Genomic DNA, 15,661 nt, shown 5'->3' with positions numbered 1-15,661 from the left:
TTCTCAGTGTGATTAATGGCACCCCTAGTGGTGGATATTAAATGTCACAATATATTTACTGATGGAGTGTATTATATGTTTACAATATATTTACTTATAGAAGTGTTGAACTATAAAAGCATAATCATTGAATGTATTAAACTAAAAAGAATAGTCACTGAATGTTTTGAGCCATAAGGGACAGAGAGGGGTTTGAGTGAGGCTTTTCAGAAGATGATCATATGAGGTGATAAGCTGAGCATGCAGAGACACCGTCAACAGGAAGTGGTCAGTGAGGGGGACGGACTATCGTGTCTGAAGCCAGGAGGAGACTATTGGATTTCAGCCAATCACTGAGCTGATAATGGACATTTGAAACTTTCGGACAAACAAGGGACATTGTTTCACAGAAGAAGAATTAGATCACTTGGGACCTCTCGACAGCTAACTAGCTTGGCTGGACTGTGTGGAGGAATTTATTTGATCTCTGGTTCATGAAACATATTTCTATCGATAGTGTAATTCAGACTTTTTTTGATTATAAACCGGATCCAGCTGATTTTTGGTACGACTCTGCTGACGAAAGATAGCAGCAGCGGGAGACGTGCGGCCTTGCATTCCTCTGAGAAGTTTTCCACCTCAACACAAGCATGGCTTCAAACAACAGACAACGAAAATATGAGGATATGACAGAATATGGGGAATTAAAGAGAGTGTTTTAGAGTTGAATACACTCACCTCTTCGCACTCATTTATGTCTGAGTTCACCTCCTTAGTCTAGGGTGTAAGCCATTTGATTAATGGACCTCACATTCATTCTTACAGTCGATGGCAATAGAGGGAATCAATTGTCAGCACTGCCATCATTAGAGCCACACAAGGATGATCTTACTGTGATTTAAATAAAGGATTATAGTGTTTTAATAATAACTGAATGCTGTTTGTTAACTCACTACAAGGATTGTGAGGTCTATTGCAACATTAGGTAGTTTCACACAAAGGTCTGTCATAAATTGTAGTGATAATTGTTCCCTTGAGCTTTTCTAAAATCTTCTTCCTGCACATTCCCTTTGGACACGAGCCAGATCACGTCGACACAAAAATAGATTATAAACATGCTTCAACTCCTCACTCATCAGTGCAGTAATGGTGCTGGGTAGTGTCTGCTCACACTCTTCTGTTCCTCGGTAAAGCCCTTTACAATACAAGTTATATTATTCCGTCGCCTGCAGTAATGGCATGGTGCACGACAGCAGCGTGTGTGTGTGTGTGTGTGTGGGGTGGGGGGGTCGCTCTGTAATCTGGGAGTACCATCTGTGGCTGTCAGCTGAAGCTGCCACTTAGTGGGCCTAACACAATCGCCACGTCAACACTTTGCCAATAGTTGGAGCTTCAACAGTCCTCTCCAAGTATAGGTGACGTGCCAGAAAAGAGAAATGTCTTGAGTTGATTCAGGCCGTCCCTCAATGAATTATAGAATCACTCGTTTTCTGGGCAGCCGGTTGACTGTAATCTACTTTGTGTGATGATAACTTAGGATCACACAAAGAGATTTTTTTTTGTTTTAAATATTGTATGCAGTTCACAGTGCTGTGGGCTTATTCAGCATGATGCATCAAACAGAGTGGTCTGTATGACCATCAAACGTACACTGGGTGGAGCCAAACTCCTGTGACTAAAACGAAAGTGATGATTCAATTTCTATGTTACAAGGTTATTTTTGATTATATATTTAACAAAAAAAAATAAATACATATCAGACATTCTTAAAGAAATTGGAGTGGAATATATTCACAAGATTTTACTGAGGAAGTAGAGTTTTGGACAAACTTACTGTGGAAAACATAACGGGTGGTGAAGTAAATGAAGATCCATCATATAGTCTCTTAAGCGGTTGGCGCCACACGCTTCCAGAGCAGCTTCAATGCACCTTTAAATGAATTATACAATAACTCTGGTGGAGACCTTTCAAAAAATGTATTTGCTTCTTTGGTGTTTTGAGCATTGTTCTCAAAAAGTCAGTCCAAAATCTCCCAAAGGTTTAAGATTGAGATTTAGTGACATTCATCGAACTATTCAGCGACCCTTCACACCCCGTATGGAAGATTCTGCACATATCAAGTGTCTTCATTTATCCACCCCTCTGTGTCTCTCTGACTAGCATACTTTTTATGGCATAAGAACTTTTTTCCTAATAAAGTGTTGGCATACAAAGTAAAACCGTAGTCCTAACATAAACTGATATATGCACCAATCACATGAGTCAATGCAGCCGAAGTTAAACATGAAGCCACTTAATTCGTATCAAAAACATTGGAAGAATTATCAAATAGCAGACAAACCGCTAAAAGACGGACACCTCAAACATGCAGCGCAATAGTGGTGGTTTCATTTAATCTTCTTAAATGCAAAAAAAAAAAAGTTAATCACATAAAATGTGTCATATATTAACTTTTAAGTCACACACATGCTGTCCGAGTAAAAGGAAGATCAGGTGCGATCGGGTTAACATTTCCTTTTGATACATTTGCATTCCAGCATCTGAAACAGCTGTTCACGAGGCATCACTCCTGCAGTGATGACGGTCAACAACTCAAAATTAAAAAGGTCTGAGTGTACAATTCTTAAGACAACATTTTAATACAAAGAGATACTGAAGGTATACTATTATGAATACATGATCAGCAACTTCAATACGGAGTGATACGGGACATTATCCTTAATCTGGAAGTTTAGTGTTTAAAAAGAGGCAAATGTTGTGTTAATGAAATGGTGGCGTACACCATCGTCATTCCTGTCTTCAAAGGAGGCATCAGTTTGGCACAGAAACAGTTTGTGAGAGTAGCATGTAGGAATACATGCAGAAATACAGTATGTGTTGGAAACAAACCCAACCCAGGTTGTAGGGAACTGAAATTGTTCATACTGATGTGTATCAAACTGTCTGCAACCGTCTCAACGCTCCTCCGTGTTCGGACGATACCTCGAAAGGTTGATGTCTGAGTTCTGCAGGCATTTAAAAAGGAAAAGAAAAAACACACACGGACACACACAGTGCTTCCTCAGTATTGTTGTAGTAGTACTCTCATCTGGGTTCTTCTGCGTCATCTGATCCTGGAGCGCTTGACAACAATTGTACCAGCTACCATATCATACACAGTCCTGTTGTGCTGGAAGAACAGAAGGGTGATGAAGGCCGGGAAAAAGAAGGCGATTGAAAAGTTCTTGTTCAAGGCCCGGACAGTTGATCTATAGAGGGAGAACAGAGACTGTGGTTACAATACACACAGGAGAGAGATACTGGGTCACGTTCGTTAAGACACTTCCGAAAATGATCTACTCACGCAGACAGAGAGACGTTAGTTGCTGGCACAACAAGCACCCTGTTAGGTTGAACCAGAACCGATGAGTCACACGTAACGACTCTGAGTCCAACGAGAAACTTCCCTGGAGTGGCTCCTCCTGCTCCCCAAATGCACACAATCTGAAGGGAGAATGGTGTAGGAGCTGTCACTTAACTGCAATGGGGGCCTTTCCAAAATTTACAAAGAAACAGTTGACAGTTAAGGTTGAGACCACTGTTTGTTGCCTCACCTTACCTGTATTAATATGTGGGGAAACCTTTATATGGATGCTCACCTCATAAATACACACTAATACCCGGTACACAAGTGCAACAAGCATCATTTTCTGTAGCTCCTCCATTGACGTGTCCTCATCTATTTCCTCCACTATGAAATGCATGGCGAACTTGGAAACATCCCTGAAAAGCACCGTGAAGTATCAATCAAGAGAGTTTTTTTTTTTTATTCAATTACAGTTACAGACCAGCACTAAGGAAATGAAGGAAGCTCACTTGATTCCACTCAGATGCATAATACTGATGATTATGGTTGCTTTGATGAAAAACAGTATGAAGAAATCCACCATCTCAGCCAGGAGTCTTTGGAGAGGGGAAGGAATGCTATACTCTCGGCCTGGAGAGAAGGAGAAAAGCAGCCAAGCAGGTAAAACTATATTGCCAAACACCCCAAAATTACACCTGTGTGTAATTGTTAAACATGCCATTGCAAAACCTTCCTATTCTCATATGTGCTGCCAGGTCAATAATGCGATCAAATCCAAAGCATCATTTTGTATGCTTATGCTCACGTTGATTGGTATGGTTTATGGTACAAATATATGTACCTGTAACTCATATGTTTACACACCAGGGTGCATATTGTAACCTGTAGCCTACATAATAAATGCAGGCCGGAAGTTGGAGTCCACCTGTACACGTGACGGCACAGACCTCCATCTACATTATACAACTATGTGTTAAGAATAAGATGACTCTGGAGTCTTTGTAGCATTGTATCTTTGGTTGTCTGCAACATCACATTTTTGACAACCTGGAGAGCTGTCGGTCAACGCACAGCCAGCAGCTTTTACCTGGTCTCTGTGCATTTCCATTCTCCTGCGGCTGCTGAGCGACCACTGCAGCCCCGCCTGCGGCTTCACCCGACCGGGAGGTGACCGCAGCTTGATAAGGCGACAACGGAAGCCCAAAGGGGCCGTTATACCAGTTCTGGGAGTGAATGTCAAGCGTTGTCGTCCCACTGTCTGACTGTAAATAATACGGGTAGGACATGGCTGACGCCGCCATCCAGCTCTGCCAGTTGACATGTCCAGTGTAGTACTGCCACATCCACCCCTGCAGCTTCTCGCAGTATTCCGTAGTGGAGCGGCTCTCACCGGCGTCTTTTTTGCCTTCGACATTGTTCTGGTGGCCTATTCTTTGGGTAACCCCGTCAACCAGTGGCTTTACAGAGTTTGCAAAAGGTTTATTCTTTTCCTTATTCTTTTCCATGTTTGTGTTTTCTTCGTCAGCCATGTTTGATGTTGGCGTAGCGTCATGCACGACGTCATTTCGGTCATTGCATCTGGACGAAGACAACTGGAAAGTCAGCGTTATGATCAAGAAAATGTCATTGTTAGGAAGTATATTCATTTAAAATAAATGTAATATTCCTACATATTTAATTATTGTCCTGTATTGTCCATTTCACGTCAAAAGGCGACCCCCTCCCCCCCCCAGTTAGAATATAATGGTACTGTCCAATCAGTAACTGCTATTCCAAGACACAACCGCAAGGAGTCAGCCTTTCTGTGGGATGGATGCAGCCGTGAGATGACGTTTGCTGTCTTCAAACTCACATTATGTAATAATTCAAATTAAGTAATGCAGGAAAACGTTTCAGCCTTGTACTTAAAACAATTTTAGTACCTTATTGATGTAGACATTTGCTGGTTGCAGCTTCACATGCGAGTATGTTAGACTGAAGCAGTTTGAGACCACTTTAAGCAATTTCTTATTTTCATGTGTAAAATTAAATGATTAATTCTAACAAACGGATCCAGTGTCATTGCCTTAAATCTATTCAATGCATAGCCACTGGGCCATTTAACAAAGCAGCCAAGTCAAACAACTCATGCTGAGATTGTTTAAAGGGGTAAACTAATTTAAAAGGTCTGCTTCTTAAAGCCTTCACCCACACACTACAGAGTAAGCTTAATCCTAACAATAGGGTATTCAGAAATCTAAAGAGTAAGCCAGTTTGGGAGGAATGAACGTCTTTCGCAAATTCTCTCAAGCATGTGAATTTCTACAAAACCATTTAAGTTGAGTAAAAAAAATGAAATTGTATATATCCAAACATTCATAGATTGTGTTCCCAAGACTTGTGCAAACTGCACTTTAACAATGTTTGTGAGGGCTTTTCATTAGTTGGCGCTCATTGTTGCCCGAGCACAACCCGGGGTCACAATCGTTTGCTAAAGCCTGGAAATCTTTTAGAGAATTTGGGCCTCAACCTACTGCCCCAAAAGAACCCTAATTAACACAAATGATGTGCACTTGCTTGAACTCCACGTCTGTGCATCCCAGACAAGAGGGGCCTGGCTCAAACTAGAGGTCACTATACTCCAACCCCAAGCAGGGATTTGGCCTTCCCACCTCCCCAGTCATCAACATCCTTGTCATGAGGACTGCTCTGATGTGGCAGGTCGCTTTTCATTGTTTGAACAAAAAGCCTCTGTTAAGCCCCCACCCCATGTCTAAAAGCTTTAAAGATTATAAGACTAACTTAAGGGTTTTTTCCTCTCTTTTGTTAGCTGGCCATTGTATCTGAATGTGAAATACCAACCCCAACATGCCTATGACATAACATGCATTGGGGCTCAATTTACATTAAGAAAAATGAGCACACGAGTATCATTTGAAAACTAAAGTCAGTCTTATTTGAGACGAAATGTTCTTGTAAATTCAGGACCTCAGTTAATTAGCTATGAGGCAATTAGAGTAGTTTCAAAAAGTGTGACATCAGGCCCCCCCCAGTAAATATGTACTAGCAATTAATCTCTCATAAAGACCATATGGTCCATTAAAGAGGACAAACTAAAAACACAACATTTTGCTGATCTAATAATGCACAACTCTTCCACAGATTGAAGTGTCACAGTTCAGACTTTATTGGCAATAGCTTGGTGCATTCAGGGTCTGGTAATTAAGCTTCTTTCTCATAGGTCCTCACTGCAACCACGTCATCCATGACACATTTCTGTTGAGACAATGTTTCAATATTAGAAATCTTACATTATAAACCAAGGACAAGCTTCTTCTTTTTTTTAAATATGCAAGCATCTTAACATTAGGAAAACACCATCCAAACTACATAAAAGCATTGTTGCTCAATCAATTAATTACTCACAGCTGTCATTTTTCCATCTTGAAGCTCTCGTTCTAGTGTCGTTTTCTTTCCATCCCATGTCTGTTGTTGCACAAGTTTGCCATTCTCAAGAGTGATGATGGTCTGAAAAATCACGCGTGGCTGTCAGAAGCGATAATTTAAGAGTGCATAAAATCAAATGAGGCCGACACAAAAACGATGAACCCACCTTGGTCGTTCGGCCGTCGGCCGTCGTCTCGTCGAATTCTTCGCTCAGCTTGAATTTGATCGTTGTGGTCTTGAACGTGGTTTCAGCCTTCATTGAAATGAGCCCAGCATCGTCCACGCTGATCACCAGGTTGGGCTTCGCCATGTTGCCCATTTGCCGGGTGGCGAAGCCCACGCCTTCAGCACAACGGAGGGTTAAGCAAGATGCTGTTAGATGTCTCGTGCATGTGCTAATGATGCTATGAATTAAAGTGATCTGCTTGGAAGATATCTTAACATGTTGCAGAGTCTCCCACCTTTGCCTTTAGACTTTGAACGCTTCACATCATCCTCAATTCACAAAGTGCATAGGATACCTACCGATCGCTTTCATGTATTCATCAAAGTTCTCGCTGGCAGTTAGAGTCCAGGTCCCAACAAACTGATCAACCATGATGTCGAAGAAGCGTAATATCAGTCTGCTACAGAAACACGAGATAATGCAGGGCCTCTGGTTTCACCGGTAAAGCGCAGAGAGAGACTGACATTCAGGCCAAATTGCATATTTAATGCCTGGTTAAACACGTGCTTGATTCAGGGCAGACCAATCAAGATCGGGCGCTGGGGAACGAGCGGATTAGGGGGCGTGTCTTTTAAATCTGATTTTCATGATGCGTTTGATAGGAGTGAAAAATGTGAGTTTAGCCGGAGTCTGCTGACTTCAGCATTAACTGAAGGGGTGAGAAAGTGGATTTGTTGTTGCGTGTCGCCCCTGCAGAAGGAAAGATGCAGACGAATTTATATGAACAGTGACAGCAAAAATGAGAATTAAATAAACAATGGAAAATTTAAATTGTATTAATTACTCAAATCGAAAAAAAGAATAATATAAATGCATTAGAAAAATCCATTTATAATACGAAAACAATAGCTAACTTTAGGTATGTGAAATATACCTATTAAGAGTAAGATATTTAAATTACAACACAGATTTAATGTGACATACATAGTATGTTGTTGTAGCGTCTTCCCTCACAATTGCAACAGAATACACATTTTTATTCTAAACAAATCGGTCTAAAATTTCACCTTGTGAGTCCATTGAGTGTATTTTTGTACTGTATTTTGAGAGCAACAAAATACTTAATTGTGTTCACATTTGACCATTAAAGCTGATCCTGATTCTTATTGTGCCACCAAACAGTGAACAGCACCACTCCCTCTCCGTCTGAATGGTAATACTGGTTCCGACCAGTAGATGGCGCCTGTGAAAAGCAAATAAAAATAGTTCTAACACACTTTGTAAAATATGTTAGTGTTGGAATGGATCTCCAAAAAAGTTCATCTTTTGTCATTGTATCTATGTTCATTCCTCATGTGTATTTTCAGACTTTATTAGAGGACGTACAATGCATTTACAACTCAACTGCGTGACATTCAACAAGAATTGCAAAACGTAAGGTTACAACACTGTAGCAGAAAACGATCAGATATCTGTGGATTTGTTTCTGAATGTCAAACCTTCATGTACTGCCTCCCAATGGTTTCAGTAATACCATTAGACCTTATACGTGGCCTTTTAAAAAAAATGCAACCCAATATTCTTAACATACCAAAAGGGCAAGTGAGCTAAATTTGCATGAAACCAAAAACACAAAATCAAAAATGTATCAAGTTTATCTTCTCCTTCTGCTGTTTGAGTAGCTATTTAGTTTAAATAGCTACTCAGTTAGTGCAGTGAAATGTCCCCTGAGAGCCCATTTTTGTCCTGTTCACTCTAAAAAGAAGAAGTTTTCTTGCACTCCTAAATGAGTTACTATGGCTCCAGGTTCAGCATGCCATCATCATTTAGTGCTATTGTTTCTAGCCGTTGATGAGATATGCTAATTCTTATTAATATTAATTGAACTGTCCAAGAGCATGGGTATAACATACATGACATCCCCTTTGAGGTGGATGCATCCTTTTATCACGGCAGATGCTTGATGTATAATGCAAAATGAGCCGTCAATATGAAACCAGAGAAACTGAAATCAATGCATGCCATATAGAAAGGCCTTAAAGGGACTGTCACATGGCTGCAATATTTGATTTCATGGTCCAAATGCATCTATTATTCATTAACCTAATGACAGGCAGTGATGATGTGACAGTCAAAGAGGCCGGGCTGTGATATATCATGGAATGTTGTTGATGCCGATTAGTTGTTGTTCTGTCACCAGGGGTACGTACAGGTGCCCTCCAGCAGGCGCAGGGCCCATCTAATGAACATGAACTCTTATTGGCAGCCACAGACAAGTCCTTCCCTCCATGGTTTTCATCAACACTTCAGCCCCTATTGATGGGAGAACAGTGGCCATGGACAAAAGCTGTATATACTGTACAAACACAGCTCTGAGCGGCAGCACACTGACTCATTCTTCAGTGTGTGTGAGAACGGAGGGGGACCCCTTTCAGCTCCTTTGTGTTGGTGTCTGTCAACAGTGTAGTTGGAGGCAGAGCCCATTGTGGCGGCCAGTGTTTCGTATTGACACAGGGCCTCGCTCAGCTTGTTCCCAGGGTCCAACCTGAGGACTCATGAATAATGGAGAGAGGATCCTCAGGGCCAAGGGGGAGTTCACAAGTCTGACCGGGCTCGTTATAAACCTAGTACAGCTTTATATGCCGGCAGGTAAAACTGCGGTCACAACTGATCATGTTGATGGTGAACTTTCAGCTCCTGCATGCTCTCTGCAGCCAATAATCGGACACAGTGAGAATCTGGCAGAGGAGTGATGCGTCGGAAAGTACAATAAATAAAAAGGGCACAAAATATCTAAATACTTATTTTCAGATTGTATAAGTCTTCCTTTCCAAGATAACCTCTCTATTCTGGGTAAGCCTTTGCCGAAGGTAGGGGATACATTTCTTCAATGTAGAGATCTATGAGAGCCTTTCAGCAGTGTCTTTTATGTCGGTCTGTAGTTGAGAAATCATCTATTTACTTTTTGAATCAAACCCCACCGATGATTTCATAATTTTTAGGAGATCTCCTGATGGCTTGTCCGGGAAGCCCCAAAAAGTGTTGCATCAGATTTGAATAACAAAAATGTGCATTCAAAATGCCAATAAAAAATAATGCAGTAGACTAAATAACATTCAATCTAACATTCAAGTAAAAATGAATGATAGGAAGACAAAGTTTGATGAGTAAGAGGGATCAGCCACAATCGTGTGTGTGCGTCGGTTCAGGTCTGGTTCCCAGCAGGTCCCAACCATCTGCTGAGAGGCTCACACGACCTGAGCGACGTGCCCTCTCTTCTTTTCCTTTTTGCACGGCTGCTGGATGAGGGGGAACCAGAGGCCGATGTTCTGCATTGCCAGGATGAAGAGAAGAGTGTGTGTGTGTGTGTGTGGCGGAGGTCAGAGAGGTGCCTCTTGCTTGTGTGCTTTGAGCTGTTTCATGCTTCCTGCTTTGATCTTCTCTCTCATCCCTTCATCCCACACGCTCCCTGTGCCTCAGGCTTCTGGTTTGCAACACAACGACGGTGGGGCTGCAAGGGCATGGGGGATGGGGAGGGGGGTCGGGACTGCCTCTCACAGAGACACTGCTTGTTCTGTTGATACGGGGAGACGGGCAGGGAGAGCAGCCCATTGGGAACAGCCACCGGGTGCGGAGGGCAGTGGGCGGAGGGTTCACCAGGAGCTATAGTGATGCATACTGTACAGTCCTCTGCTCCTCTTTTATGCTCTCTTAGATCCTCCATCAGTGGGCTGGAATTCTTGTGTGAAAAACAACTGCCACAGTGCTCAGAGGGCGGCCTCCTGACCTTTTACTACATGGGAAAGTGCAGCCCTCAGCTGGTAGTTATATAAAGCCTTCCAGAGTCATGAGAATCCCTGATAAACCACTTGGCTTGAGGCCTCTCATGTCTCTCTGCATCTCACATGGAACGATTCACTTCTATGGGTCAATAAAATATGCTTTCTGCTCAAGCTTTAAATAGGCTGTGATCAAAGTGTTGTTGTAATCGTGGCAAGAAGTGATTGTCTTGGGACAGCATGACAGTCGGCATGGCAATATGTGTCGGAAAACATAATTTTTATCCCTGTCCTGTGTCCATCCCGAGGCCGATAATCCTCATATAACCCCGTACACACAATCACACACACACAGACCCCCCCCCCCCCCCGATACCCCACCTGCTGAGCTGAGACTGGGAAACACAAAAGCAGAGGCACAGAGCAGCACCCCTAATTGAAGATTAATTGGAAGGGGGGAGCACTTACTTTTATTTAGACATGTGGTAAGTGTTAGGCTGTGACAATTAAGTCACCTATGTCAGCAGATGACTGCACTTAATATTTCATGACACACTTTGAGGGGGGGGGGGGGGGGGGGGGGGGGGGGGCTGCCGTGTAGCTCTGCAGCCAAAAAAACAAGACTTTCATCCCTTTCAAGAAGATAACAGATATCATAAATATCTGTGACATCTCCCTGGTAAACTGGCAAGTGCCCTCTAACCTTTCCTGTCAATTAAAATCATCTTTGAATCAAATGGACGTATGACTTTGGACTAGAAAGCAGTAGATGCATGTAACAAGTGCAATGTGCCATTTGCAGGTTGCTAGGACTTAAAAATTAAGCTCAGTGATGCAGTTACATAGTTTATAAGCAATTTAACGCATTTCAAAAGAAATATTGGCAGATGAATATAGAACATACTTTTATTGTTGTCAGCATTTCAAAGGTTTTAATGTGAGTCTGAAGACAACATTAAAAGTGACATAATCACCATGACATTATCAATTGATATGAAGACATGATGAATTGAGAAAAAAAAGGGTGAAAATGGCTAAAAGATTGCACAAAGAATGTGGATTATATAAAAAAAAATAATGACAGATAGAAGCAGCGATGGAATTAACAGGACTTGGTGGGTTACTGATGCATGTTTGTGTGAGTAGGAGAGAGAGAGAGAAAGAGTAAAGGGGCTGTGCTAACAGGCTTTCTGCAGATCACTGGCAGTTTGACTGCAGTGTAGAGTAATGGGGCTGGCAGGGCGGAATCAATTACTGGCCACAACAGATTTTCCCACAGGTCGGAGCTTGGGAAAGCAGTACTTTACTGCAGCGCAGACAGCTGGCACAGAGCATCCACTGGGAAAGGAGCCGATTCAAAAAAAAAAAAGACGGCTTTTTATTATTATTATTATAAACTTGTGACACACCATAAATTGACTCTTTTCTGTTTCTCGGTTCTGTCTAAAAATATCAGTTATTACAGTCACTGCTGCAGATTTTGATTCCAAATTGCATCAGGCAAATATAAAAACTGCACAAAAGCCCCCCAAAGAACCTGTACGAGGCGATGTAAAGTACTAACTCGAAACATGATAGTTGACCTTTTAGAGCCAGGCCTCTTCAGTTGTGCCCTGGCAGTGACCAATCATGTCCTGCGCACTCACACACAAAACGGAGGGAATTGTCTGCAGCTTGACTCGACGAATAATTCATATGGCCAGTGCCTATGAGGTTCCCTTTGCGTGATGTAAAGCTGGAGATACATTTCAATTAGAGGCCCAAACACCCCCCACCTTGCCTCACACACACACGAACACACACACACACACACACACACACACACACTCCATTGATATGCAAACAATGTTTTTCCTGTGGCAACACAATGTGTGGCCTTAAAAGTAGCTCGCTCCGTGGCCCTCTTTTCTCTGTGAGGACATCATGTGCTGTCTCCTGTTGCGCATATTTGGAAAGGCGGTCTTCTGATCTGCCTTCCTTCTATTGTGGACTTGCATAAGTTAACTGGTAATGGGCAGCATACTGGTAAACCATATGAACAATATCATTGTCAGGGGCCATTGTGAAGGAGTGTGCGCCATTGTGGAAAAAAAACGAATGAAATAGATTTTTATTTATGCCAGAGTGACTCAGGTCATTCACATTTATTTCAAGCCAACACATAACGCGGTCCATATCAGAGTTCAAAGTTTTTGCCAAATACCGTTCATGCCCTGTAATTGACGCTAAGCCCTGTAATTGGCAGCCGTACTGAGATCCTGGTGTCAGTGTTATGACCTGAGGAGCTGTCCTCCTCAGAAAAAAAAAAGCTCCTGCTAAACAAAGAAACAAGGAAGCCGACATATCCTCCCTGGCTTTACCTATCCAAAAGCACAGGGAGACTGGATGCCAACAAAGGCAGGAAAGTAAAGAATGAGAAGGCGGGTGTATTACAATCAAACAGTGGGAATGGGTCTCAGGCCTGGTCTGGTCCCTGCCCAATATAGCCGCCTGGGTGCTGACTGGAACCAGAGGGGACAGACAGGAAGCTGTGGCCCATAGGATAACATTGTTGTATGGAAGTTGTCTGGGAGACATTTCTCTCAGTCAGACAAGCTATTTAGGACCAGCATGGGTGGCATTTTCGCTGTCTTACATAAAATGTATGAATATGATATAATATAACATGTATATTATGCAGCACAGTTAATACCTTTTTACATGTAGGCCTATTTGAAAAAAGCAAGGAGAAGGCATTATCTCACACACACTGAAATATCCCCCAGATGTCCCCCTTAACACACACACACACACACACACAAATGCAAACTTCACTGCAGCAGTTGTTGAGTGACAGGTATAAGATGGCAGGATGGTGTGCACACAGGATGCAGGCACGGCTGCGAGCGTCGCTGCTGCCGGCAGCCCCAACGGTTGACATAGTAAATCAATCCTGATGGGAGGGTTGGTAGGACGGAGGCGGAGGGGGGGGGGGGGTCCAAAGGGACTGAGCCGGCCTCTGTCAGACACACTCAGCCACTCAGCCAGCCAGAGAGAGACTGTCGACGGGTGGGAGAACACTCGCCGGGAATCGCTCACACGGAGATTGAGTTACCACGGAATTAGATCAGGGCTGTGGGAAACAGCACCTCCTAAAAACACTCGCACACTCTCGGTCACACACACATAAACACATGCAGACACACCAGCACACACTCTTGTGGCCGCACTCTTGCACACAAAGAGTCACCAAGGGAAACCTGGGGGAAGATTGAGGAAGGCAGCTGGGCACACGCCAGTTTCAAACAAATACTTGCTTATACCTCTTAGCTTCTTGGCACTGGTTTGACAGTGGTTTCTTCAAATCGGTGCCGAGTTAGGCCCACGGTCAACAAGCAGACTGGCATGTTCAAATTATTAAATGTGGAAGATTTATAGAAACATGGCATTCACAGACAAATGAGCACAAACCAAACACACTCTTTCACATCATCGAAAGTCAACCGGAGTGGAGGCTGAGAAAATGTTGTGATTCCACTGTCGAAAAGTCAAGGAAAACTCATAATTATGTTTAATGGATCACAGGAATGTCAGGGCTAATGTGAAGGACCTTGACAGTCAGGTGTGAGGAGAGTGGTTAGTGTCTGCTTAATGGAGACCACATGAACCGGGCTGTCCTGTAGAACTGGCCGCACTGTAGAGCCCTATTACCATAATAGCATCATAAACAACACTGAAGCGATCCAAAGGCTGCCTATCAGCAGAGAGACATGGGAAGGCCATGGTTTAGTCTGGGGTAAAGGGCAAGGAGAGGGCTTGAACTTAAACTGCCTGAGGACTTGTATACAAATCTCTCCCACAAGCGCCACACTTTGTGAAGTGAAGAGCTAGATACAAGTCGATGAGAAACGTTGTCCAGTTAGGGACTGCGCAGGCCTCAGGAGTTTTTCACCACAGGATTATGCACATTTTAAGGTCTATAAATCAACCAAATGGGAGTATGGGAGTGCAGAAATGCATGAAATGGGTGACGGTATAGGCATGATTTCCAGTGAAAATGTCTGCTGACAGGGAGGGGAGGGCAGTGCTCGGGATAGTGTGAAGGCTCGTCCACTCTCAGAATGACTGAAGCTTGCACATTGTATCTGTCACCATCGAAACCCCTCTGACATTCTGGGAACAGCGTGTTGGCCTGCAGTTGCTCCCTGAAATCAAGCTCTCAGCTGCACTTGTCTAGCTCCCAACGCATCAAGTTAACAACTGACCTGATGGACAGAGCAGAGAAACAGCTGCTGCTCTACAAGGTACTGGAATGGAAGACAGCAGGGGGGGTCACGCTCCCACTGATGGCCTTACCAGACACGTCAGGCTCAGGATGCAGGAATTATACCAGCTTCTAGTGCATTCTTTTACCAGACCTGACATTTGGCTGATGTTTTTATATGGTATTTCATGTGTTTTATATGTCTACTCATATGATGGCAGTGTTATAATAAAGTAGCAATACCATTCTATAAACATGCCAAGTAAATGTCCTGCATTCAAATGTTAACTTGAGGAAAAGTACAGTCTTCACAACAAAGTGTCAAAAATAAAAATGGTATCGGGGATATCATTATGATATGGATCATTATCATGCATCAAAATGTAAGCAGTGTAAGCAGTGTAAAATTGTACAAAAGTACAATACTTAAATAAATGTACAATTGCTACTTTCCACCACTGTATGATGGTTTTATTAGTATATACAACATAACATGAACTTAACAGTAGTTCATTAAAGCATGAGAAAAATGTGACTAAGTGTTTTTTATTTTATCTTTCACTTTAAACGTTTGCCTTGTATTTATATATAAATATATTTTTATTGAGGCATATATATGTGTGTCTCTTTCGTCCTGATAAATACTAGACAAAAAGCCAGAGGGTATCATTTACACAGTGGAACATAAACATTAAAAGCTCCCGTGTTGTATATAGTTTGC

General features: G+C 42.6%; 2 protein-coding genes across 2 annotated transcripts; both read right to left on the bottom strand.

Annotated features, from left to right (window-relative positions):
• Positions 1-2,348: 2,348 nt before the first annotated feature.
• fam8a1b (family with sequence similarity 8 member A1b) lies at positions 2,349-4,885 on the bottom strand. The gene is made up of 5 exons (XM_076109445.1): positions 4,414-4,885; positions 3,836-3,956; positions 3,619-3,742; positions 3,324-3,463; positions 2,349-3,228 (listed from the first exon to the last, which is right to left on the bottom strand). Exons 1-5 carry the CDS (start codon positions 4,853-4,855, stop codon positions 3,084-3,086), a joined length of 972 nt encoding a protein of 323 aa, XP_075965560.1. The 5' UTR covers positions 4,856-4,885; the 3' UTR covers positions 2,349-3,083.
• A 1,642-nt stretch (positions 4,886-6,527) lies between these two features.
• fabp4b (fatty acid binding protein 4b) lies at positions 6,528-7,350 on the bottom strand. The gene is made up of 4 exons (XM_076109108.1): positions 7,278-7,350; positions 6,919-7,094; positions 6,732-6,833; positions 6,528-6,581 (listed from the first exon to the last, which is right to left on the bottom strand). The coding sequence occupies exons 1-4, from the start codon at positions 7,348-7,350 to the stop codon at positions 6,528-6,530; spliced, it is 405 nt and encodes a 134-aa protein (XP_075965223.1).
• Between the last annotated feature and the right edge of the window lie 8,311 nt (positions 7,351-15,661).

Source organism: Anarhichas minor, unplaced genomic scaffold, assembly GCF_050575085.1.
Source record: "Anarhichas minor isolate MPS153535 unplaced genomic scaffold, ASM5057508v1 ptg000041l, whole genome shotgun sequence".
Classification (NCBI taxonomy): Eukaryota; Metazoa; Chordata; class Actinopteri; order Perciformes; family Anarhichadidae; genus Anarhichas; species Anarhichas minor.
The sequence above is the reverse complement of the archived record's forward strand: the minus strand, read 5'-3'. Positions and strand labels throughout refer to the sequence as shown.